The 24,639-nt window shown below is 47.9% G+C and overlaps 1 protein-coding gene across 2 annotated transcripts in view; it reads left to right on the top strand.

Moving 5' to 3' along the window:
* STARD8 (StAR related lipid transfer domain containing 8) overlaps positions 1-24,639 on the top strand; it is a 160,649-nt gene that overhangs the window by 3,968 nt on the left and 132,042 nt on the right. Inside the window, exon 1 of one of the 2 annotated variants that reach the window (XM_040322671.1) lies at positions 1,837-2,466. The exons of the other annotated variant lie outside the window; for it this stretch is intronic. Within the exon in view, the coding sequence (XP_040178605.1) occupies positions 2,367-2,466 (100 nt within the window). The 5' untranslated portion in view covers positions 1,837-2,366. Of the gene's footprint in view, positions 1-1,836; positions 2,467-24,639 lie in introns of those variants that run through there. 2 annotated transcript variants of the gene reach the window in all.

Genomic DNA, 24,639 nt, shown 5'->3' with positions numbered 1-24,639 from the left:
TTGGGGTTTAATATTAGGGTTAGGGGTTAATGTTAGGATTAGGGTTGGGGTTTAATATTAGGGGTTAGGATTTGGGTTAGGGGTTAATATTGGGGTAAGGGGTTAATAGTGTTTAATATTAGGGTTAGGCTTAATGTTAGGGATACAGTTAGAGGTTATGATTAGGGGTTATTATTTATTTATTTTTTTTAATGGACACCGCGCCGGTCCTGAGGAGCTTTTTGGATTTTGTAGGCGAGGCCGTGGCTTTGGCTTAGTCCGCAACGGCTGGCCTCGCGGCTCTTCTTAGTGACGGTCCTGGGGGGGGAAATTATTTGAATCGATTTGAGCAGGAAAAACGCTCATTATTTATTATTATTATTATTATTATTTATTTTTATTTATTTTTATTTAATCATTGCGTTTGAGCAGGAAAAATGCTCATTATTTATTATTATTATTATTATTATTATTATTTCTTTTTATTTAATAATTGTATTTGAGCAGGAAAAATGCAAATTTTTTATTATTATTTCTTTTTATTTATCATTGCATTTGAGCAGGAAAAACGCTCATTAATTATTATTATTATTATTATTTGTTTTTATTTAATCATTGCGTTTGAGCAGGAAAAATGCTCATTATTTATTATTATTATTATAATTATTTCTTTTTATTTAATCATTGTATTTGATCAGGAAAAACGCTCATTATTTATTATTATTATTATTATTATTATTATTATTATTTTTATTATTATTTTTTTATCATTGCGTTTGAGCAGAAAAAACGCTCATTATTTATTATTATTATTATTTTTTTTTTTTTATTGTTATTATTATTTAATCATTGCGTTTGAGCAGGAAAAACGCTCATTATTTATTATTATTATTATTTTATTTTTTTGAATTATTGTTTAATCATTGTGTTTGAGCAAGAAAAACGCTCATTATTTATTATTATTATTATTATTATTATTATTATTATTTTTTTTTTTTTATTACCATTTTATCATTGCGTTTGAGCAGGAAAAACGCTCATTATTTATTATTATTATTTTTTTTTTTAATTATTATTTAATCATTGCGTTTGAGCAGGAAAAACGCTCATTATTTTTTATTATTATTATTATTTTTTTTATTATTATTTAATCATTGCGTTTGAGCAGAAAAAACGCTCATTATTTATTATTATTATTATTATTTTTTAATTATTATTTAATCATTGCGTTTGAGCAGGAAAAACGCTCATTATTTTTTATTATTATTATTATTATTATTATTTTTTTATTATTATTTAATCATTGCGTTTGAGCAGGAAAAACGCTCATTATTTTTTATTATTATTATTATTATTATTAATTTTATTATTATTTTTTAATAATTGCAGTTGAGCAGGAAAAACACTCAATAACGTGGCACAGAGTGAATTAAAATGCTCAAAAACGTTTTCAAATCAGGCTTTCCCATGCATTTCTACAGAACAAAAAATACTTTAAAAACAAAAAAAAACCAATCTTCCCGATTCGTTCTACAAAGATCTTTTTTGGACCCTAAGGCGCCTCGTTGGGGGGACGTGAACCCACTCCATAGAGAATATTTGATTTTTTTTTCCAGCGTTTTTTTTTGGGAGCCTCGAGCGATGAAACGCCGCGGAGTGACTGGGGTCTGAGGGGTGACGAGGACACGCTCATTGTCTTTAATGAAATCCGAGCCGCGCGGCTTGTGACCGCGGTGGAGGGGCGCTGTGTGTTTGGCTGTGTTTGGTGTCACAGATCGATGTGAACAGCTGTTGCCTCTCCTCCCCCCCGGAGCACTAAAACTTCCCTTTCCCCGGGGAGATCCCTCACTCCTCCTTTCTACCTCTTAGGAAAAGTGGCTTTATTTCGGGAGGGGTGGATCACCTCCAAAACGCAGAGCGTGGCGGCGTCCCCCTGACCGTGTCACATGAAGCCGTGGGTCACAAGCAGCTCAGACATTAATAGACGGCATTTCAAAAAAAAAAAGGGAACTGGAAGCTTCAGAGGAAGATTGTAGTAGACCACAAAGATACGCAAATAGACGACTCTTAGAACTGAGTCCCAGCTACAAGGAAAGGGCGGCGCGTTGTCCTACGGTGGAGCTGGTGGCACGGTCGGTCGTTTGTACAGTAACCCCCCCACCTCTCGTATGGCAGAACCTCCACCCACGTCCACGTAGAGCTACACCTAAGTAGCCAGACGCTGGTAGCCAAGGAAGCAGACACTCATAGACGTACACTCGTCGGGTTGTCCCGACCACAAGCAGCCGTGTCAGACTTTCCATGAAGCAGCAGATGGAGGCTGCAGTCTGTGCTGATCCCTGCTGAGGCTCTCCTTCGTGGATTTTTGTGAGTAGGATTCATCGGGGATGGCGGACGGGAGTGGGACGTATGGGACAATGTTAAAGAGAAGGGCATCCAAGACCTGGAGACGTCTGAAGAATAGGCTGTCCGCGCCAATAGACCCAGGTGAGCCACCGGAGACATTGATATAGTTATTGGTGATGTCTAGAACACCGATACACCATGTATAGTATAAGAAAGAGCACAGGGGTGCTTATACTGATTTCAGGCGGTCATCCCACCAGACCCAACTTGGGGATACGTCCTGGATGGGAGGTATGTGTCCCCATTATTTGGGTTGTGGTCCTTTTAAAGGGGGACAATAAGTACTTTTGGGGTTCTTACCCATACAGGGTGAGGGGTTCCATAGTTGTCCAGTTGCAGAGGAGTGGTCTTTTTTGCAGTACTCTTTGGATTGGTAAGGTCCTCCTTTGGGACCCGAAATTCAGAGACTTCGAGACACTTTGGGTGGGAAAAAAGCCTCCAACCCTTATTACAGAGCACTTCTGGGGTTCTTACCCATACAGGGTGAGAGGGTTCCATAGTTGTCCAGTTGGACCAGAGTGGACCTATTTACAGTACTCTTTGGATTGGTATGTCCTCATTTGAAACCCAGAATTCTGGGGCTTGGAGACTTTTGGTAAGATTGGTAAGTCCTCTTTTGGGACCCGAAATTCAGAGACTTGGGGACACTTTGGGTGGGAAAAAGCCTCCAACCCTTATTACAGAGTACTTCTGGGGTTCTTACCCGTACAGGGGTGAGGGGTTCCAGGGTTGTCCGGTCAGAGAAAAGTGGACTTATTTACAGTACTCTTTGGGTTGGTAAGTCCTCAATTGAAACCCAGAATTCTGGGGCTTGGAGACTTTTGGTAAGATTGGTAGGTCCTCTTTTGGGACCCGAAATTCAGAGTCTTATGCCGCATACACACCATCACTTTATGTGATGAAAAAAAACGACACTTTCTGTGAAGTAAAAAATGACGTTTTTGAAACTTCAATTTTCAAAGACGAAGTTGCCTACACACCATCGTTTTTCTCACAATGTTCTTGCAAAGTGAGGTTACGTTCCACCACGTTTTACCATTGAAGCTTGCTTCATAAGTAGCTTCTGGGCATGCGTGGATGAAAAAACGTCTTAGAAAACGACGTTTTTTGCTACACACGGTCAATTTCTGTGAAGTAAAAAGTGCACTTTTGAAAAACGACACATAAAATTGAAGCATGCTTGAATTTTTTTTGGTCGTTTTTTACAAGACATAAAATTACGTTTTCCCCCACACACGGTCAATTAAAGTGACGTTTTTGAAAACGTCATTTTTTTCCATCACATAAAGTGATGGTGTGTACGCGGCATTAGAGAGACTTTGGTTGGGAAAAAGCCTCCAGCCCTTTTTACAGAGCATTTCTGGGGTTCTTACCTATACATGGTGAGGGGTTCCAGAGTTGTCTAGTTGAAGAGGAGCGGACTTATATACAGTACTCTTGGGATTGATAAAAGAAAGGAAAGAAAGAGACTGAGCTCTCTCAGGAGTAATGGGATTTTTAGTTGGAGATGGTATGGCTGTTACTAAGGTGAGCACTCAAACAACAAAATATTTAAGAAAATAGAAATGTATTTAATAGTATCATATTAAAATTCAAAATTCAAACAGCCATGATAGATGTGGTAGATCGTAAATTGATGCTTGATGTACTCTTTAGATTGGTATGTCCTATTTTGGGCCCTAAAATTCAGAGCCTTGGAGAGACTTTGGGTGGGAAAAAGCCTCCAAACCTTATTACAGAGCATTTCTGGGTTTCTTACGCATATAGGGTGAGGGGTTCCAGGGTTGTCTGGTCAGAGAAAAGTGGACTAATTTACAGTACTCTTTGAATTGGTATGTCCTCCTTTGGGACCCGAAATTCAGAGACTTTGGGTGGGGAAAAGCCTCCAAACCTTATTACAGAGCACTTCTGAGTTTCTTACCCATATAGGGTGAGGGGTTCCAGGGTTGTCGGGTCAGAAAAAAGTGGACTGATTTACAGTACTCTTTGGATTGGTAAGTCCTCTTTTGAGACCCGAAATTCAGAGCCTTGGAGAGACTTTGGGTGGGAAAGAGCCTCCAAACCCTGGTTACAGGGGCTTTAGTCCTGAAAAGGTTAACGTGTTTGTAAGGGAAGCTTACAAAAAAGGCAAGGAGAAGTCAGCACCTGTCTGTGAGGTGGGGTAGAGTCATTTATAGTGGGATATGTCTCTAACGTGTCCCCATTATTTGGGTTGTGGCCCCCAAAGAGACGTTTTAAGTACTTAGGCATTCTCACTCATGTAGGGTGAGGGGTTTTGGGGTTGTGCGGTCCAAGAGGAGAGGATTGATTTACAGCACTCTTTGGATTGAAAAGTCCTTATTTTGAGACCCGGAATTCAGAGACTTTGGGTAGGAAAGATCATCCAACCCTGTATTACAGAGACTTTAGTCCCGAAAAAGTTAACACGTCTGCAAGGGAAGCTTGAAAAGGGGCAAGAAGAAGTCAGCACCTGTCTGTGGGGAGGGGTAAAGTCGTTCACAGGGGGATATGTTCTAGACGTGTCCCCATCATTTGAGTTGTGGTCCTCTTAAAGGGGACAATAAGAGATGTTTTAAGTACTTCTGGGGTTCTCACCCATGTAGGGCGAGGTGTTCTGAATTGGTTTGGTCGGAGAGGTGTGGACTGATTTACAGTACTCTTTGGATTGGTATGTCCTCATTTGAGACCCGGAATTCAGAGACTTGGAGAGACTATTTTTGGTGGGAAAGAGCCTCCAAACCCCAGATTACAGGGACTTTACTTCCGAAAAAGGTTATCCTGTCTGCAAGGGGAGCTTGAAAAGAGGCAAGGAGAAGTCAGCACCTGTCTGTGGGGAGGGGTGAAATCGTTCTCAGGGGCATATGTTCTGGACGTGTCCCCATCATTTGGGTTGTGGTCGCAATAAGAGATGTTTTAAGTACTTCTGGGGATCTCACCCATGTAGGGCGAGGGGTTCTGAGTTAGTCTGGTTGGGGAGGAGTGGACTGATTTACAGTAATCTTTGGATTGGTATGTCCTCATTTGAGACCCAGAATTCGGAGACTGTAAGAGACTCTTTTTTTGGTGGGAAAAGAGCCTCCAAACCCTGATTATAGGGACTTTACTCCCGAAAAGGTTATCCTGTCTACAAGGGGAGCTTGAAAAGGGGCAAGGAGAAGTTAGCACCTGTCTGTGGGGTTAAATCATTCACAGGGGTATATGTTCTGGACGTGTCCCCATCATTTGGGATGTGTCCTCATTTGAGACCCAAAATTCAGAGACTTTGGATAGAAAAGATCCTCCAACCCTGTATTACAGAGACTTTAGTCCCGAAAACGTTAACCCGTCTGCAAGAAAGGTTTGAAAAGGGGCAAGGAGAAGTCAGTACCTGTCTGTGGGGAGGGGTGAAGTCGTTGAACTTAATTTTTCTCAGCACGTCGTAGTGTTTTCCGTCACCGCGTTTGTACACGGTCGGATTTTTGACCGATGGTGTGTAGGCAAGACTGATAAAAGTCAGCTTCATCGGATATCCGATGAAAAAAATCCATCGGATTAGATTCCATCAGATATCCAATCGTGTGTACAGGGCTTAAGAGATGTTTTGAGTACTTCTGGGGTTCTCCCCCATGTAGGGCGAGGGGTTCTGAATTGGTTTGGTTGGAGAGGAGTGGACTGATTTACAGTACTTTTTTGATTGGTATGTCCTCAATTGAGACCCGGAATTACCCGGAATTCGGAGGATTGGAGAGACTTTGTTTGGTGGGAAAAGAGACTCCAAACCCTGATTATAGGGACTTTACTCCCGAAAAGGTTATCCTGTCTACAAGGAAGGCTTGAAAAGGGGCAAGGAGAAGTCAGTACCTGTCTGTGGGGAGGGGTGAAGTCGTTCACAGGGGGACATGTTCTGGATGTGTCCCCATCATTTGAGTTGTGGTCCTCTTAAAGGGGACAATAAGAGATGTTTTAAGTACCTCTAGGGTTCTCACCCATGTAGGGCGAGGTGTTCTGAATTGGTTTGGTCGGAGAGGAGTGGACTGATTTACAGTACTCTTTGGATTGGTATGTCCTCATTTGAGACCCGGAATTCGGAGGATTGGAGAGACTTTTTTTGGTGGGAAAGAGCCTCCAAACCCCAGATTACAGGGACTTTACTTCCGAAAAATGTTATCCTGTCTGCAAGGGAAGCTTGAAAAGGGGCAAGGAGAAGTTGGCACCTGTCTGTGGGGTGGGGTGGAGTATTTCACAGCTGTGAGAAAGTTAAGACTATCGGGAGACCAAGACGTGGTTTTGCTGAGCCCCTGCCGCCTTTGCTGTACCCTGAAGCAGACGGGAACCCCTGAACCCTGGCGTGGGACTGATATACTGGCGGTGAGCCGCTCAGTTGTTGTCTTTGTATCAGAATGGTGGACTGTTTGCATTTCCATTGCTGAAGAAAACCGTTTTATTTCTCTGATTTTTTTTGATTTTTTTTTTCTACCCAAACAAAAAACTTTTTACTGATGACAAACAGGCCCAAATCAACATTAACCACTTAAGGACCACCTCCTGCAGATATACGTCAGCAGAATGGCACGGCTGGGCACAAGCACGTACGGGTACGTCCTCTCTAAGTGCCCAGCCGTGGGCCACGGGCGCGCGCCCGCGACCCGGTCCGAAGCTCCTTGACTGCGGCCGCTGGAGTCCCGCGATCGGTCCCCGGAGCTGAAGAATGTAAACACAGCTTCCCCGTTCTTCACTGTGGCGCTGTCATCGATCGTGTGTTCAATTATATAGGGAAACGCGATCAATGACGTCACACGTCCAGCTCCGCCCCCATCTGATGGTGCCTTCCATAGTCCAGTGCCACTACTGACCACCAATGTAAGGAACATTCTTCCCACTGATCACCAATGTAAGGAACATTCTTCCCACTGATCACCAATGTAAGGAACATTCTTCTCACTGATCACCAATGTAAGGGACATTCTTCCCACTGATCACCAATGTAAGGGACATTCTTCCCACTGATCACCAATGTAAGGGACATTCTTCCCACTGATCACCAATGTAAGGGACATTCTTCCCACTGATCACCAATGTAAGGGACATTCTTCTCACTGATCCCCAATGTAAGGGACATTCTTCCCACTGATCACCAATGTAAGGAACATTCTTCCCACTGACCACCAATGTAAGGAACATTCTTCCCACTGATCACCAATGTAAGGAACATTCTTCTCACTGATCACCAATGTAAGGAACATTCTTCTCACTGATCACCAATGTAAGGGACATTCTTCTCACTGATCACCAATGTAAGGGACATTCTTCCCACTGATCACCAATGTAAGGAACATTCTTCCCACTGATCACCAATGTAAGGGACATTCTTCTCACTGATCACCAATGTAAGGGACATTCTTCCCACTGATCACCAATGTAAGGGACATTCTTCCCACTGATCACCAATGTAAGGGACATTCTTCCCACTGACCACCAATGTAAGGAACATTCTTCCCACTGATCACCAATGTAAGGAACATTCTTCTCACTGATCACCAATGTAAGGAACATTCTTCTCACTGATCACCAATGTAAGGGACATTCTTCTCACTGATCACCAATGTAAGGGGCATTCTTCTCACTGATCACCAATGTAAGGAACATTCTTCCCACTGATCACCAATGTAAGGAACATTCTTCTCACTGATCACCAATGTAAGGAACATTCTTCTCACTGATCACCAATGTAAGGGACATTCTTCTCACTGATCACCAATGTAAGGGACATTCTTCCCACTGATCACCAATGTAAGGAACATTCTTCCCAATTTTGTTTATTAAAAGTCTTGCAAACAAAAAGCATAAAATCACTATAAGATATACATAAATATACACATATTTACATAAATGAAAATAAATATAGCAAATCTGCTCTCAAACAAAAGACTTTACAGCAAAACAAAAATCATGTAATCACCGGGAAAATAAATCTTAATACAAACTCACACCACTACACCAGACAAACCTGCAAGGTCAAGAAACAAACCCACACCCATTATGCATGCAGCCCTTCTAAGAAACGTCCAACACCATGCATCCACCTATTTCTACCTCAATTACCCGCCGGCGCGTTACCATATCGGTTTCAAAAAGTACCGCAACTCCGCTGCAGGGCTCAGCCGCAAGAGACCAAAAGGAGGGACCGCCTCTCCACTCCCTTTTTGCCAGGTGGACATCGGCCAAAGTATGGAGCCAGGTCTCTTGCAAAAATAAAATCTCGGCATCAAACTCGCTGAGCAAAAATAAGGCCATATCACGAGCTCTTGCAGATTTAATGCTGGCGACATTAATGGTCGCCACCTTTATCGGAGGGGGAACTGCCATCAGGATGATTGGGGTAGTCGTTTCTTGACCTTCACCACACTCTCATCACCAGAAACCGCTCTCTTCAAACAACGTGACTCCCCCTCATCCATAGATGAAAAAGAAGAAGACAAAGACATCTTTTCACCTGACAACACATTAAAGGTGTTACCAAGGGGAACCCCTCCTGGATCCGACTCTGAGGAAGAGACGACCGGTTTTCTTGTCTTTCTCTTCATTTTTTTCCTCCTCCTAATCTTCTCCCACCCCTCCTCATCCGAATCCCCATCAATGGAATGTGAAACATGGGGTACGGACACCCTTCCATCAGCCCCACCCTCATCCAGCACCCCCACATTCCCCTGACCACGCTTGCGCTGCCGAGGGGCAGGGACTGGAGGCTGAGTGGGAAGATCCGCTAAACCTGCCCCCCCAGCAGCCTCCGCCAGTCTGGAGGATCTACGAATAGATGGATCAGGGACAGGAGGGACAGATTTAGGGACCACATCTCTAGGGGGAACAGAAACAGATGTCACAGACACAGAAGGGACAGACTCAGGGACCACATCACTAAGGGGAACAGAAACAGATGTCACAGACACAGGAGGGACAGACTCAGGGACCACATCACTAGGGGGAACAGAAACAGATGTCACAGACACGGGAGGGACAACAACAGTTTCAATGGCCTCATCCTCCTTATCCAGCCTCTGCAGCTCAGCCTCCAACCCTGACAGGTTATGTAATGCCTCCGGGCATTGACTGTACGGGTGACCAAGTTTTTGGCACAAATTGCACCGAATGTCAGTACAGTCTTTAGCCAAATGGCCAAGCTCCTGGCACAAAGAACATTTCTTGCGGGTGCAGGTGGAGGCAAAATGGCCCTTGTCACCACATTTATTGCACACCTTAGGCTGACCCTGGTAAAAAATGGTCAGCCTGTCCCTCCCCAGAAAGGCTGAACAGGGCAGATGTTGAACAACATTTCCCTGCACCCCCAATTTTAGTGACACTGTCCAGGCCCCTGTCCATATCCCATGCTGATCAAGGACCTTCCGCAGTGGAGCGAGGACTTCACCATAGCGGCGTAACCATACTACCAAATCAGCCTCTGGGATGGATTCGTTACGCACAAGGATCGTCACTGATTTTATTAGAGGCTGCCTGGAAACCACCTTTGGCATCCAACCATTCCACTGCGGAAGGTCCCTGCGCCCCCTAAAACGTTCCCAAAATAAATCCAGACCCTCAGGCTTTACAAAGGACAAATCAAATTCCCAACTCCCAACGGGACAAATCAAAGCAAAAATGTCTGCGACTTTGAACCCCATTTCCAGGATCAACTCTGCCACCCTCCCCCTTACTGGTGGGGTCCCCTCCCCCTCCCACTTCAACTGGACCACATTTCTTCTCTTGTACCCACCAACCATCCCACCACTAAACCCCCCCAAATTGTGACCACCAACATTTGCACCATTCCCCCCACCCTCCCTGGTGCGATTCCCCAAAACCGACGCGTAACTCCCAGCAGATAAACCATTGGTTTGTTTTGAACCATCTGACACATTTGCAGCAGATATCGATTGCACAGATTTGGTCTGAACAATCGGTGAGTCTTTCCTCTGCTGAGCAGGGGGAGGAATGTCATTTTGATTTTTCCCAGCAGTATTAACCCCTTCACCACCCACCACATCCATTGTTTTATCATTACTGTCATTCTTAGTACTTGCTGGAATATTCACAGTTCCTGCAGTCTTCCTAGCAGTGTCAGTTCCCACTGCTGTGCTTGTAGAAGCTTCAGCTGGTCGGTTCTCTTCTGTCAGGACAGGGTTGTCATCAGGGGATAGTGCAGGCTGGTCTGACACTGCAACAGGTGAAACCTCCATTGCTTCTTCCACTGCACATGGTGCAATATGCTGATCCCCTCCCCCACCACAGGGAGGCTCAGGTGAGGCAATCTCATTGCTAGTAACAGGCATACCTTGTACAGAGGAACTACAGGTCCCAGCAGAAACTCCAGGCAGCGCTCTGCACAAGGCCTTCACTTTCTGCTCCTTAGTCAGGACACCGTCCACCACAGCAGGTTGGGCAGACATGTTGGAAGACAGTGAGGTGTGCTGACATTTCTCCACCTGTACTGGCTTGGCTTCAGGGACTTCTGTATTAGCAGGCTTGTTTGCTCTCAGGGGTGACTCCATCTCCTGGATACATTTCAGGGTGCCATGCTCACTCTCAAAACCCTGGCTGGTTGCCATCGGCGATTCCAAGCCCTGACATGGAGGAAGAGGTGCAGAGGCAGATGGACCCGCGTCATCCATTATCTGAGGCTCCTGCTGGTCCCTGGAACTTGCTGTCTGGCTGGCAAATCTCCTCTCATTATCAAACTTTTCTCCACTTTTATCTTTCAGCTTTTCCAATAATAAAGATTGTTCCTTTACCTTTTCCTCCAATTCCTGCAACTCAGGCTTCATGGCCAAACGGTTTTTACTCCAGGCCTGGAAGTACTTGATTTTGAAAGATTTGTGTTCAGCCTTCAAAATTTTAAGTTTTTCTTCAGCTCTTCCAATCGCCCTAAAACGATCAATGCTCTTCTGACTGAAGACATTCGCATCCACAGCAGGGCCTGGACCTACAGACAGATCCTCCACCTCCTCCTCACTAGGCCCCGTATCATCAGGGGGATCCGTCCCGGGGCCTCCCCCAGGATCAGGCATTATTCCTGGGCCAAGCTAGCAGGCAAGGCCCAGGCTTGAAAAGGGTTGGTTCTCTCAGAGAGCTCCTAGGGTGTGTCCTCCTCCTTCTTCCCACTGATCACCAATGTAAGGGACATTCTTCTCACTGATCACCAATGTAAGGGACATTCTTCTCACTGATCACCAATGTAAGGAACATTCTTCCCACTGATCACCAATGTAAGGGACATTCTTCCCACTGATCACCAATGTAAGGGACATTCTTCCCACTGATCACCAATGTAAGGAACATTCTTCTCACTGATCACCAATGTAAGGGACATTCTTCCAACTGATCACCAATGTAAGGGACATTCTTCTCACTGATCACCAATGTAAGGAACATTCTTCCCACTGATCACCAATGTAAGGAACATTCTGGATGGGATGGAAGGGGGGGATGAATATAGGATGGGAGGGGGGATGACTATAGAATGGGAGGGGGGAGGGGAGTGACCCTACATCATAAAATCCAGCTGCTGTATCCATCAAGTGTTGGGACGTGTTCTGGGCACACAAGCCGCACTGTAAACAATGGAGACATTTATAATGTAAGGACAGGGACAGATGTGGTCACAGCAGGATCAGGTTTTTCTTGTCAGTCTGTGGTTTCTATTCCTGTCACTGCGCAGCGGCTCTTCATTTCCTCCCATACACAGTGCAATCTGCCACCTAACAAATCTTCTGTTCAACATTTTGTGTTTTAATAAACCTGAAGATTAATCTGATTATATTTTCTCGCATTATTAACCACTTAAGACCCGGACCAAAATGCAGGGACCTTGCCCCTTTTTGCGATTCGGCACTGTGCCGCTTTAACAGACAATTGCGCTGTCGTGCGACGTGGCTCCCAAACAAAATTGGCGTGTTTTTTTCCCCCACAAATACAGCTTTCTTTTGGTGGTATTTGATCACCTCTGCGGTTTTTATTTTTTTCGCTATAAACAAAAATAGAGCGACAATTTTGAAAAAAATGCAATATTTTTTACATTTAGCTATAATAAATATCCCCCAAAAATATATAAAAAAATAATTTCTTTCCTCAGTTTAGGCCGATACGTATTCTGTTACATATTTTTGGTAAAAAAAATCGCAATAGGCGTTTATCGGTTGGTTTGCGCAAAATTTATAGCGTTTACAAAATAGGGGATAGTTTTATTGCATTTTTATTATTTTTTTTTTTACTTCTAATGGCGGCGATCAGCGATTTTTTTTTTTGTGACTGCGACATTACGGCGGACACTTCGGACAATTTTGACACATTTTTGGGACCATTGTCATTTTCACAGCAAGAAATGCATTTAAAATGCATTGTTTATTGTGAAAATGACAGTTGCAGTTTGGGAGTTAACCACAGGGGGGCGCTGTTGGGGTTATGTGTGACCTGAAGTGTGTTTACAACTGTAGGGGGGTGTGGCTGTAGGTGTGATGTCATCGATTGTGTCCCCCTATAAAAGGGATCACACGATCGATGACGCCGCCACAGTGAAGAACGGGGAAGCTGTGTTTACACACAGCTGTCCCCGTTCTTCAGCTCCTGGGACCGATCGCGGGACTCCAGCGGCGATCAGGTCCGCGGTCCCGGCCACAGAGCTTCGGACTGGGTCGCCGGCGCGCGCCAGAGACCCACGGCTGGACAATAGCACAGCACGTACCTGTACGTGCATATGCCCAGCCGTGCCATTCTGCCGACGTATATGTGCAGGAGGCGGTCCTTAAAGCGGGGGTTCACCCTTAGAGGGCACTTTTTCCCCTTAGATTCCTGCTCGTTTTCTCTAGGGGAATCGGCTATTTGTTTTAAAATATGTGCAGTACTTACCCGTTTACGAGATGCATCTTCTCCGCCGCTTCCGGGTATGGGTCTTCGGGACTGGGCGTTCCTTCTTGATTGACAGTCTTCCGAGAGGCTTCCGACGGTCGCATCCATCGCGTCACGATTTTCCGAAAGAAGCCGAACGTCGGTGCGCAGGCGCAGTATAGAGCCGCACCGACGTTCGGCTTCTTTCGGCTACGAGTGACGCGATGGATGCGACCGTCGGAAGCCTCTCGGAAGCCTGTCAATCAAGAAGGAACGCCCGCTCCCGAAGACCCATACCCGGAAGCGACGGAAGAAGATGCATCTCGAAAACGGGTAAGTACGGATCATATTTTAATACAAATAGCCGATTCCCCTAGACCGAACGAGCAGGAATCTAAGGGTAGAAAAAAAAAAATTTAATAAATGGGTGAACTCCCGCTTTAAGTGGTTAACATGCTAATGAAATAAAAAAAAAATAAACTTCCCATTTCATTACATTGTTTTAGTTCCAGTAATGTCCTAACTGGGTCTCTGTGCTTCTCTATGCAATCCAGGCAGATCAAAGCTGGTGGGAGGGGCCGACAGGGTGCTATGCAGGTTGCTGACCTCAAGCCTACTGAACACCCTTGGGATGAATTGTGAGCAAGGTCTTTTTTGTTTTTTGGCACTCAACGTGGGACTTCAAATGAGAGCCAGCTTTTTTTTTTGGCGCCCAACGTGGGGCCTCACATGAGAGCCAGGTCTTTCCCCCCCCCCCCCCCGCTCATCATGGGACCTCATGTTTGAGCCAGGTCTTTATTTTTAACACCCAATGTGAGGGCCTCTTCTTTTTGTGGGCGCCCAACATGTGGAACCTCACATGTGGGCCAGGTCTTTTCTTTTTTTAGCACTCAACGTGGAGCCTCACATGTGAGCCGGGACTTTTTTTGTTGGCGCCTAACATGGGGCCTCATATGTGAGTCGTTTTTTTTTTTTGGGGCGCCCAACACAGGATCTCACATGTGAGCCAAGTTTTTTTTTTTTGGCGCCCGTATCACCTCACATGAGAGCCAGGTCTTTTTTTTGGTGCCCAATGTGGGCCTCACATGAGAGCCAGGTCTTTTTTTTGCCACCCAACGTGGGGCTTTACATGTGAGCCGGGTTTTTTTTTTTTAGCTCTTAACATGGGGCCTCACACGTGAGACAGGTCTTTTTTTTATCGTTCATCGTGGGGCCTCACATGAGAGCCAGGTCTTTTTTTTGGTGCCCAATGTGGGCCTCACATGAGAGCCAGGTCTTTTTTTTGGTGCCCAATGTGGGCCTCACATGTGAGCCAAGTTTTTTTTTTTTAGCGCCCGTGTCACCTCACGTGTAAGCCAGGTCTTTTTTTTTCCACCCAACGTGGGGCTTTACATGTGAGCCAGGTTTTTTTTTAGCGCTCAACATGGGGCCTTACACGTGAGACAGGTCTTTTTTTTTTATTGTTCATCGTGGGGCCTCAAATGTGAGACAGGGCTCAGGTCTTTTTTTTGGCGCCCAACGTGGGGCCTCACATGGGAGACAGGTCTTTTTTTTGGCACCCAACGTGGGGCCTCACATGTGATACAGGTCTTTTTTTTTGCCGCTCATCGTGGGACCTCACGTTTAAGCCAGGTCTTTATTTTTAACACCCAATGTGGGGCCTCTTTTTTTGGGCGCCCAACATGTGGAACCTCACATGTGAGCCAGGTCTTTTTTTTGGCGCTCATCATGGGGCCTCACATGAGAGCCAGGTCTTTTTTTTGGCGCCCAACGTGGGGCCTCACATGGGAGACAGGTCTTTTTTTTGGCACCCAACGTGGGGCCTCACATGTGATACAGGTCTTTTTTTTTTGCCGCTCATCATGGGACCTCATGTTTAAGCCAGGTCTTTATTTTTAACACCCAATGTGGGGCCTCTTTTTTTGGGCTCCCAACATGTGGAACCTCACATGTGAGCCAGGTCTTTTTTTTGGCGCTCATCGTGGGGCCTCACATGAGAGCCAGGTCTTTTTTTTTTTGGACGCCAAAAATGGGGGCCTCACATGTGAGCCAAGTTTTTTTTTTTATGGTGCTCAACATGGGGCCTCACATGTGAGCCAGGTCTTTTTTTTATGGTGCCCAACATGGGGCCTCACATGTGAGCCAGGTCTTTTTTTTTTGGGCACCCAACGTGGCACCTCACATTTGAGCCAGGTCTTTTTTTGGGCACCCAACGTGGCACCTCAAGTCCCCCCCCCCCACAAAAAAAGGCGTTTGAAAAATTATTGCGCAAATACAGTGCGAGATAAAAAGTTGCAATGACCGCCATTTTATTCCCTAGGGTGTCTGCTAAAAAAAAAAAACATATATAATGTTTGGAGGTTCTGAGTAATTGTCTAGCAAAAAATGTATGATTTTTACATGAAGGAGAGAAGTGCCAGAATAGGCCCGGTATGGAAGTGGTTAAGGGGTTTCAAATGTTGGGGGGGCAGGGTTTATGATCATGTGCCCACCATGATTGGCAGTCACATGATCGGAAAGCTCTTGATCGCACAAAGTGAACGGGAGCTTGCCGTTAGCCGCGCAGGGCGTGCGCTCTCGGCACAGCTGTCTTTGGTACGCAACTATGTGGCCTCTCGGAGCCAAGGCCCACCCGCATATTGCGTACCCTCGGTGTCTAAGGTTTAAATAGCAAGTGCCAGGTGCGTTTCACAAGGTGGGCCTTCTGGCCGGTATGAAAATGTCTCTGAGCTGGCCAGAAGGCCCACCCAAGAAGCCTGCACAAGGTAGCAAAGTGATGTGACCTAGTGCCAGCGGGGGTCCCAAACCCATAGTGTTTTTTTTTTTTCGAGCACCCCTGGCAGGCCACCACTAGGAGCTCCCTGCGTCTCCCCAGCCCCGGGCCAGACAGCTTCATCCCTGCCAGCAAGGCATTGGCACTTGTGGAGAGCTTCCGGCAACCCGGGAATGAGCCTGACCAGATTCAACCCGAGAGGGAAGAATTCTCCCCCATTACATCGGGTCTCCTGGACTGTCCGGGAGACTCCAGCTCTGCTACTCTTAGCCCCCATTCACACCTAGGCGTTTTTACGCCAGACGCCCGACGCTCGTGCCGCTGGAGGGGAGATTTCACATTGGTGTCTATGGAGATGGTTCACATCTCACGCCGAACGCGGAAACGCCGTACGCCTGCCGCCTGAAAAAAAGTCCCGGACCCTTTTTTTCAGGCGGCATTGGCGTTCGGCCATAGACAACAATGTGTTGTAAAAAAAAAAAAAAAGACCCGTTTTGTCGCGGCAAATCGCGGGTTAAATACGCCGCAATTTGTCGCGGCAAAATACGCCGAAATACGCCGCGTTACAGTGTGAATGCGGCCTAAATCTTGCCCAACAGGAATGTGACTTGGTGCTCAGGGCCGCTGATAGTCCAGTACAACTGGCCCCAGGGCCACCATCAGGGGGGTACAGGCATTACACCTGTAAGGGGCCCGGCTGGCCCCCCTTCCGTTTCTATTTATTTATTTATTGCATTACACCTGTAAGGGGCCCCATGGTCCCCAGCCCCCACCCCTGCTTATTATCTTGTGTCAGGAGAGAAGAGATTACACGTTTCCATCAGCACCCCCCCCCCCCTGGTTCTCTGCTCCAGGGTGGCCCTGCCTAAAGCTGTGTAAGGGGCCCCAACATTTATGATGGCTGCCCTGACTGGCCCTGTTGTACCGGGCCCAGCCAGCAGGGGGGCCCGGGCAACCTGAACAGATAAGTAATTAATGTTAAAAAAAAATCCTCCAGCCATGACCGATCAGAGTCCGTCCGAGACCTAACCGAAGCGGGCGGCATGGGTGGCACTGTCTGCAGGTAGCACATGTGTTATGGCCCAATGCCGCCAATGCTGTAATGTGCTGCAGACAGTGCCACCCATGTGCTGCCTGCAGAGACAGTGGCACCCATGTGCTGCCTGCAGAGACAGTGGCACCCATGTGCTGCCTGCAGAGACAGTGGCACCCATGTGCTGCCTGCAGAGACAGTGGCACCCATGTGCTGCCTGCAGAGACAGTGGCACCCATGTGCTGCCTGCAGAGACAGTGGCACCCATGTGCTGCCTGCAGAGACATTGGCACCCATGCTGCTAATAGAATTGTGCCATTGGCGGCATAGGTGGCACTGTCTGCAGCACAATATGGCCTTGGCCATGTTAACTTTGTTTTTCGAGGCAGGGTCTGGGGAGGGGCCAGGGGTGGGGCTGAAGGAGGGACCAGGGGTGGAGCTGAAGGGGGGGGCCCCAGTCAGGTAGGCTGTACGGGGGCCCCATGATGCTACTACTAAGCTCTACCATGATCGGAATGAATGAGAACCTTCTCAGGTATGAGCGGCCACAGGAAGGAGTTGGGTGTGGTCACCACTCATTTAATGGAGTCACTGTGTTTATTTATATGTTGCGGTTTATTTTTATACTTTGTATCTATTTGGAACTCGTTTGTGGCAAAAAATATAAATGTTGTCAGTATGATGTCATCTGTGTGGGTGGGACCACCGGGAGGTGACTCATCCTCAAGTGCTGTGCCTCCCGCAGGGTGTGTGTGTGCGCCGTTACCCACAAGCCACAGGGTCTTATTTATTTATTTATTTATTTTATTATTTATTTATTTAAACGTTACGCCGTCACGCCGCGCGCCAGGATTTGCGGAGAACGTAGAACGCAATCAGTGACATTTTCATACATTTAACATGGAAGTCACCTGACTGGTTCCCGAACCACTAGTCAGCCAGGGCCGCCATCGGTGAGCTGGGAAAGGGTAAGGTTCTTTGCGCGCCGGACGCCGCGGAGGGGAAATGCCGGTTTGTAGATGTGAAGGGGTTAAGGAAAACGTCATTTTGCATCTAAAGATCCTCGTGTCTTTCTGTGAAGAGCCTCGCTTTGTCATGTTCCCAGGAACACGTTCCCCACCTTCCTCCTTGTGGTCGGCACTTCTGCTCCGCAACGTCAGACTCCACACCGCAACGTCATTACTCAACCCGAAACCAAAAGAAAACGGCTGTGAACTAAGATTATCTGGGGAGGAGGGGAGGGGGAGGAGACGGAACAAACATCAATATTATCATCAGAAATGTAAATACAGCGTCTGACCTTCGACCCCCCTCTTCAGTCTGACCTCCGGCCTCCCCTTCAGTCTGACCGCCGGCCCCCTCTTCAGTCTGACCTCCGGCCTCCCCTTCAGTCTGACCTCCGGCCTCCCCTTCAGTCTGACCTCCGGCCCCCTCTTCAGTCTGACCTCCGGCCCCCTCTTAAGTCTGACCTCCGGCCCCCTCTTCAGTCTGACCTCCGGCCCCCTCTTCAGTCTGACCTCCGACCCCCTCTTCAGTCTGACATTCACCCCCTCTTCAGTCTGACCCCCGGCCCCCTCTTCAGTCTGACCTCCGGCCTCCCCTTCAGTCTGACCTCCGGCCCCCTCTTCATTCTGACCTCCGGCCCCCTCTTCAGTCTAACCTCCGACCTCCTCTTCATTCTGACCTCCGGCCCCCTCTTCAGTCTGACAACCGCCCCCTCTTAAGTCTGACCTCCGGCCCCCTCTTAAGTCTGACCTCCGGCCTCCCCTTCAGTCTGATCTCCACCTTCCCCTTCAGTCTGACCTCCGGCCTTCCCCTTCAGTCTGACCTCCAGCATCCCCTTCAACCTGACATCCGCCCCTCTTCAGTCTGACCTCCGGCCTCCCTCTTCAGTCTGACCTCCGACCCCCTCTTCAGTCTGACCTCCGGCCTCTCTCTTCAGTCTGACCTCCGGCCTCCCTCTTCAGTCTGACCTCCGGCCTCCCTCTTCAGTCTGACCTCCGGCCTCCCTCTTCAGTCTGACCTCCGGCCTCCCTCTTCAGTCTGACCTCCGGCCTCCCTCTTCAGTCTGACCTCCGGCCTCCACTTCAGTCTGACCTCCGGCCTCCGTTTTCAGTCTAACCTCTGTCCCTTCTTCTGTCTGACCTCCGGCCTCTCCTTCAGTCTGACCTCTGGTCTCTCCTTCAGTCTGACCTCCGGCCTCCCTCTTCAGTCTGACCTCTGTCCCTTCTTCTGTCCCTTCTTCTGTCTTATCTTCCATCTGACCTCCCCTTCAGTCTGCTCTCGGACTTACCTTCGGTCTGACCTCCGGCCTCCCCTTCTGTTAGGATTAAGTTCACCTGCTGGTGATTTCACTGCACACTGTGAGCTTCTCACCATGTGCGTTAGAAGCGGCAGCAAGTCACATAGCTGGCTAGAGAAGGTCCAGCATCATTTAGCCCTTTCCTCCCCAGACTAACCCTCCCTGGCTCCGCCCCTTTCATTCATTGGCTTTCAGTTCTTTCAATCGTGGAAGGCTGAGCATCACATGTGGGCGTTACCTATTCAAATACAGCCTGCTTAGTAACGCCCACTCCTCCAGACTGACACCCGCTTATTAGGGCGGTTTTATATTTGCATTACTCCTCCCACTGGGAAGATATAGAAAACGTTCCAATCATGGAGGCCCTGCATCATGTGGGCGTTACCTGGAGGGGTGGGGGTGGTCTTCATGCAAATACAGCCCACCTAGTAACGCCCACTCCTCCAGAGTGACACCCATCAGGGTTATTTTGATATTTGGATAACTCCTCCCAAGAGCCCGCCCACTGCTTGCATCATGAGAGGAGAACAGAGGCGGGATGTTTTCAGAAAGCAAAGTACAGCCCCTCCCACCAGCCATGATCTGCTTGCATTGCATAGAGAAGCAAACCACAAGTCAGTAAATCTCTTCAAAAAAATGAATCCAGTAATCCTGGCATGCAGCCGATTTTCCTGACCACATGACCGGCCATGTGGACTCCCTAGTATTCGGCTTCTTCTTTCTCATGAAACCACTTCCTTGTGGAAATGGAAGTCAACCCCCAAGAAGATCGTAGAGCTGCAGGGGGCGCTCTCTCTCCCGGCATGTTCATACGCTTACCCTGCTACCTGCGTAATCAGAGCTCCTCCATCACATCAGAGGTCCCCCCATCACATCAGAGATCCTCCATCACATCAGAGGTCCCCCATCACATCAGAGCTCCTCCATCACATCAGAGCTCCTCCATCACATCAGAGCTCCTCCATCACATCAGAGGTCCTCCATCACATCAGAGGTCCCCCCATCACATCAAAGGCTCCCCCCATCACATCAGAGATCCCCCCATCACATCAGAGGCTCCCCCATCACATCAGAGATCCCCTCATCACATCAGAGATCCTCCATCACATCAGAGGTCCCCCCATCACATCAGAGGCTCCCCCATCACATCAGAGCTCCTCCATCACATCAGAGGTCCCCCCATCACATCAGAGGCTCCCCCCATCACATCAGATGTCCCCCCATCACATCAGAGGTCCCCCCATCACATCAGAGATCCTCCATAACATCAGAGGTCCTCCATCACATCAGAGGTCCCCCCATCACATCAGAGGTCCCCCCATCACATCAGAGGCTCCCCCCATCACATCAGAGATCCCCCCATCACATCAGAGGCTCCCCCATCACATCAGAGATCCCCTCATCACATCAGAGATCCTCCATCACATCAGAGGTCCCCCATCACATCAGAGGCTCCCCCATCACATCAGAGGTCCCCCCATCACATCAGAGGCTCCCCCCATCACATCAGAGGTCCCCCATCACATCAGAGGTCCCCCCATCACATCAGAGGTCCCCTCATCACATCAGAGGACCCCCATCACATCAGAGGTCCTCCATCACATCAGAGGCTCCCCCCATCACATCAGAGGTCCTCCATCACATCAGAGGTCCCCTCATCACATCAGAGCTCCTCCATCACATCAGAGGACCCCCATCACATCAGAGGTCCTCCATCACATCAGAGGCTCCCCCCATCACACCAGAGGACCCCCATCACATCAGATCCCCCCCATCACATCAGAGGTCCTCCCATAACCTCAGAGCTCCCCCATCACATCAGAGGACCCCCATCACATCAGAGGTCCTCCATCACATCAGAGGCTCCCCCCATCACATCAGAGGTCCTCCATCACATCAGAGGTCCCCTCATCACATCAGAGCTCCTCCATCACATCAGAGGTCCCCCCATCACATCAGAGGTCCCCCCATCACATCAGAGATCCCCATCACATCAGAGGACCCCCATCACATCAGATCCCCCCCATCACATCAGAGGTCCTCCCATAACCTCAGAGCTCCCCCATCACATCAGAGCTCCTCCATCACATCAGAGGTCCTCCATCACATCAGAGCTTCTCCATCACATCAGAGGTCCCCCCATCACATCAGAGGTCCCCCCATCACATCAGAGGCTCCCCCCATCACATCAGAGCTCCTCCATCACATCAGAGGTCCTCCATCACATCAGAGATCCTCCATCACATCAGAGGTCCCCCCATCACATCAGAGATCCCCTCATCACATCAGAGATCCTCCATCACATCAGAGGTCCCCTCATCACATCAGAGATCCTCCATCACATCAGAGGTCCCCCCCATCACATCAGAGATCCTCCATCACATCAGAGGTCCCCTCATCACATCAGAGATCCTCCATCACATCAGAGATCCCCTCATCACATCAGAGATCCTCCATCACATCAGAGGTCCCCTCATCACATCAGAGATCCTCCATCACATCAGAGGTCCCCCCCATCACATCAGAGCTCCTCTATCACATCAGAGGTCCCCCCATCACATCAGAGCTCCTCTATCACATCAGAGGTCCCCCCATCACATCAGAGATCCTCCATCACATCAGAGGTCCTCCATCACATCAGAGGCTCCCCCCATCACATCAGAGGTCCCCCCATCACATCAGAGGTCCTCCCATCACATCAGAGGTCCCCCCATCACATCAGAGGTCCCCCCATCACATCAGAGGTCCTCCATCACATCAGAGGTCCCCCCATCACATCAGAGATCCTCCATCACATCAGAGGTCCTCCATAACATCAGAGCTCCTCCATCACATCAGAGGTCCTCCCATCACATCAGAGGCTCCCCCCATCAAATCAGAGGACCTCCCATCACATCAGAGGACCCACCATCACTTTAGAAGTTCTCCATCACATCAGAGCTCCTCCCATCACAGCAGAGATCCTCCATCACATCAGAGGTCCCCCCATCACATCAGAGCTCCTCTATCACATCAGAGGTCCCCCCATCACATCAGAGGACCCCCCATTACATCAGAGGTCCTCCATCAAATCAGAGGTCCTCCAGAACATCAGAGCTCCTCCATCACATCAGAGGTCTTCCATCACATCAGAGCTCCTCTATCACATCAGAGGCTCCCCCCATCACATCAGATGTCCACCCATCACATCAGAGGTCTTCCATCACATCAGATGTCCACCCATCACATCAGAGGTCTTCCATCACATCAGAGCTCCTCTATCACATCAGAGGTCCCCCATCACATCAGAGGTCTTCCATCACATCAGAGGTTCCCCCATCACATCAGAGGTCTTCCATCACATCAGAGCTCCTCTATCACATCAGAGGTCCCCCATCACATCAGATGTCCACCCATCACATCAGAGGTCTTCCATCACATCAGAGCTTTTCTATGACATTAGAGGTCCTCCCATCACATCAGAGGTCCTCCATCACATCAGAGCTCCTCCATCACATCAGAGGTCCTCCATCACATCAGAGCTCCTCCATCACATCAGAGGTCCCCCCATCACATCAGAGGTCCCCTCATCACATCAGAGGTCCTCCATCACATCAGAGCTCCTCCATCACATCAGAGGTCCCCCCATCACATCAGAGGTCCCCTCATCACATCAGAGGTCCCCCCATCACATCAGAGGCTCCCCCCATCACATCAGATGTCCACCCATCACATCAGAGGTCTTCCATCACATCAGATGTCCACCCATCACATCAGAGGTCTTCCATCACATCAGAGCTCCTCTATCACATCAGAGGTCCCCCATCACATCAGAGGTCTTCCATCACATCAGAGGTTCCCCCATCACATCAGAGGTCTTCCATCACATCAGAGCTCCTCTATCACATCAGAGGTCCCCCATCACATCAGATGTCCACCCATCACATCAGAGGTCTTCCATCACATCAGAGCTTTTCTATGACATTAGAGGTCCTCCCATCACATCAGAGGTCCTCCATCACATCAGAGCTCCTCCATCACATCAGAGGTCCTCCATCACATCAGAGCTCCTCCATCACATCAGAGGTCCCCCCATCACATCAGAGGTCCCCTCATCACATCAGAGGTCCTCCATCACATCAGAGCTCCTCCATCACATCAGAGCTCCTCCATCACATCAGAGGTCCCCCCATCACATCAGAGGTCCCCTCATCACATCAGAGGTCCTCCATCACATCAGAGCTCCTCCATCACATCAGAGGTCCTCCATCACATCAGAGGTCCCCCCATCACATCAGAGTCCCCCTTTCACCCCAGGACTTAATTTCACCTGTGCAAGAATTGGGAGCATTTAGAAAAGTTGACACTAGGGGGCGCTCTCTTCCTCAGTCGCTGATAGAACATTGCAGTTGTGTCAGATGTGTTTCTTTTCCTCCTCGGCTCCTCTCCTCCCATACATTATATTCTGTGCAGTAGAAGAGGTCCGGTGGGGTTCTCTGCCATGGCAGCTGTTCTGATTTGCTTGTAGCAGCTGTAAGGGAAATGGGACAGGTGTGAGGACGGCTGGGATTCCTTTGACAGGGTGAACAATGGAGGACATTTACTAACACTGGAGCGTGGAAAACCAATCAGCTTCCAGGTTTTATTGTCAAAGCCTAAGGGAACCAACTGAAGTCAGAAGCTGATTGGCCGCCATGCACAGCTGCACCAGATTTTGCGCCCTCCAGTTTTAGCAAATCCACCCCCCTACGTCTCATTACCCGACCCCCCTAACATGCTGTGTAGCTGGAGCAGCACGGATTAATAGCTTACCATCAGGAGATTTAACTCTTTGTAGACATCTGCTTCATTTGGAGAGCATTCATTTCACTAGAAGCATTTATCAGCTAAGGCTGCGTTCACACCCGAGCGTAGCGCCTGCGAGAGATTTGTGTGTGATTTTGGCGAGTTTTTAGGCAGCGTTTTTGAGCTTTGACATTTTTTATCAGCCAATAGAGAAAACTATCATCTGCTGCGCCATTTGTTGCTAGGGTTTTTCAGCTTTTTTAGCTTTTTATTTTTTATTATTATTCATTTATTTTTGTTCATTATTCATTCATTTTTTTTGTTAATAATACTACACATAATAATAATAATAATAATAATAATAATAATAATAATAATAATAATAAAAAAAATGAAAATAGTTATAAATTACTAATAAATAAATAAATACTATAAATGAATACTATGTAATAGTAAATAAATAAATCATTTTTAATCAAGGGAAACCTACCCACCTGGGTGGAGAGAAAGTGTTGCTAGCCCAAAATT

Source organism: Rana temporaria, chromosome 9 (genome assembly GCF_905171775.1).
Source record: "Rana temporaria chromosome 9, aRanTem1.1, whole genome shotgun sequence".
Lineage (NCBI taxonomy): Eukaryota > Metazoa > Chordata > Amphibia > Anura > Ranidae > Rana > Rana temporaria.
This window is presented reverse-complemented; position numbering and strand designations above follow the sequence as displayed.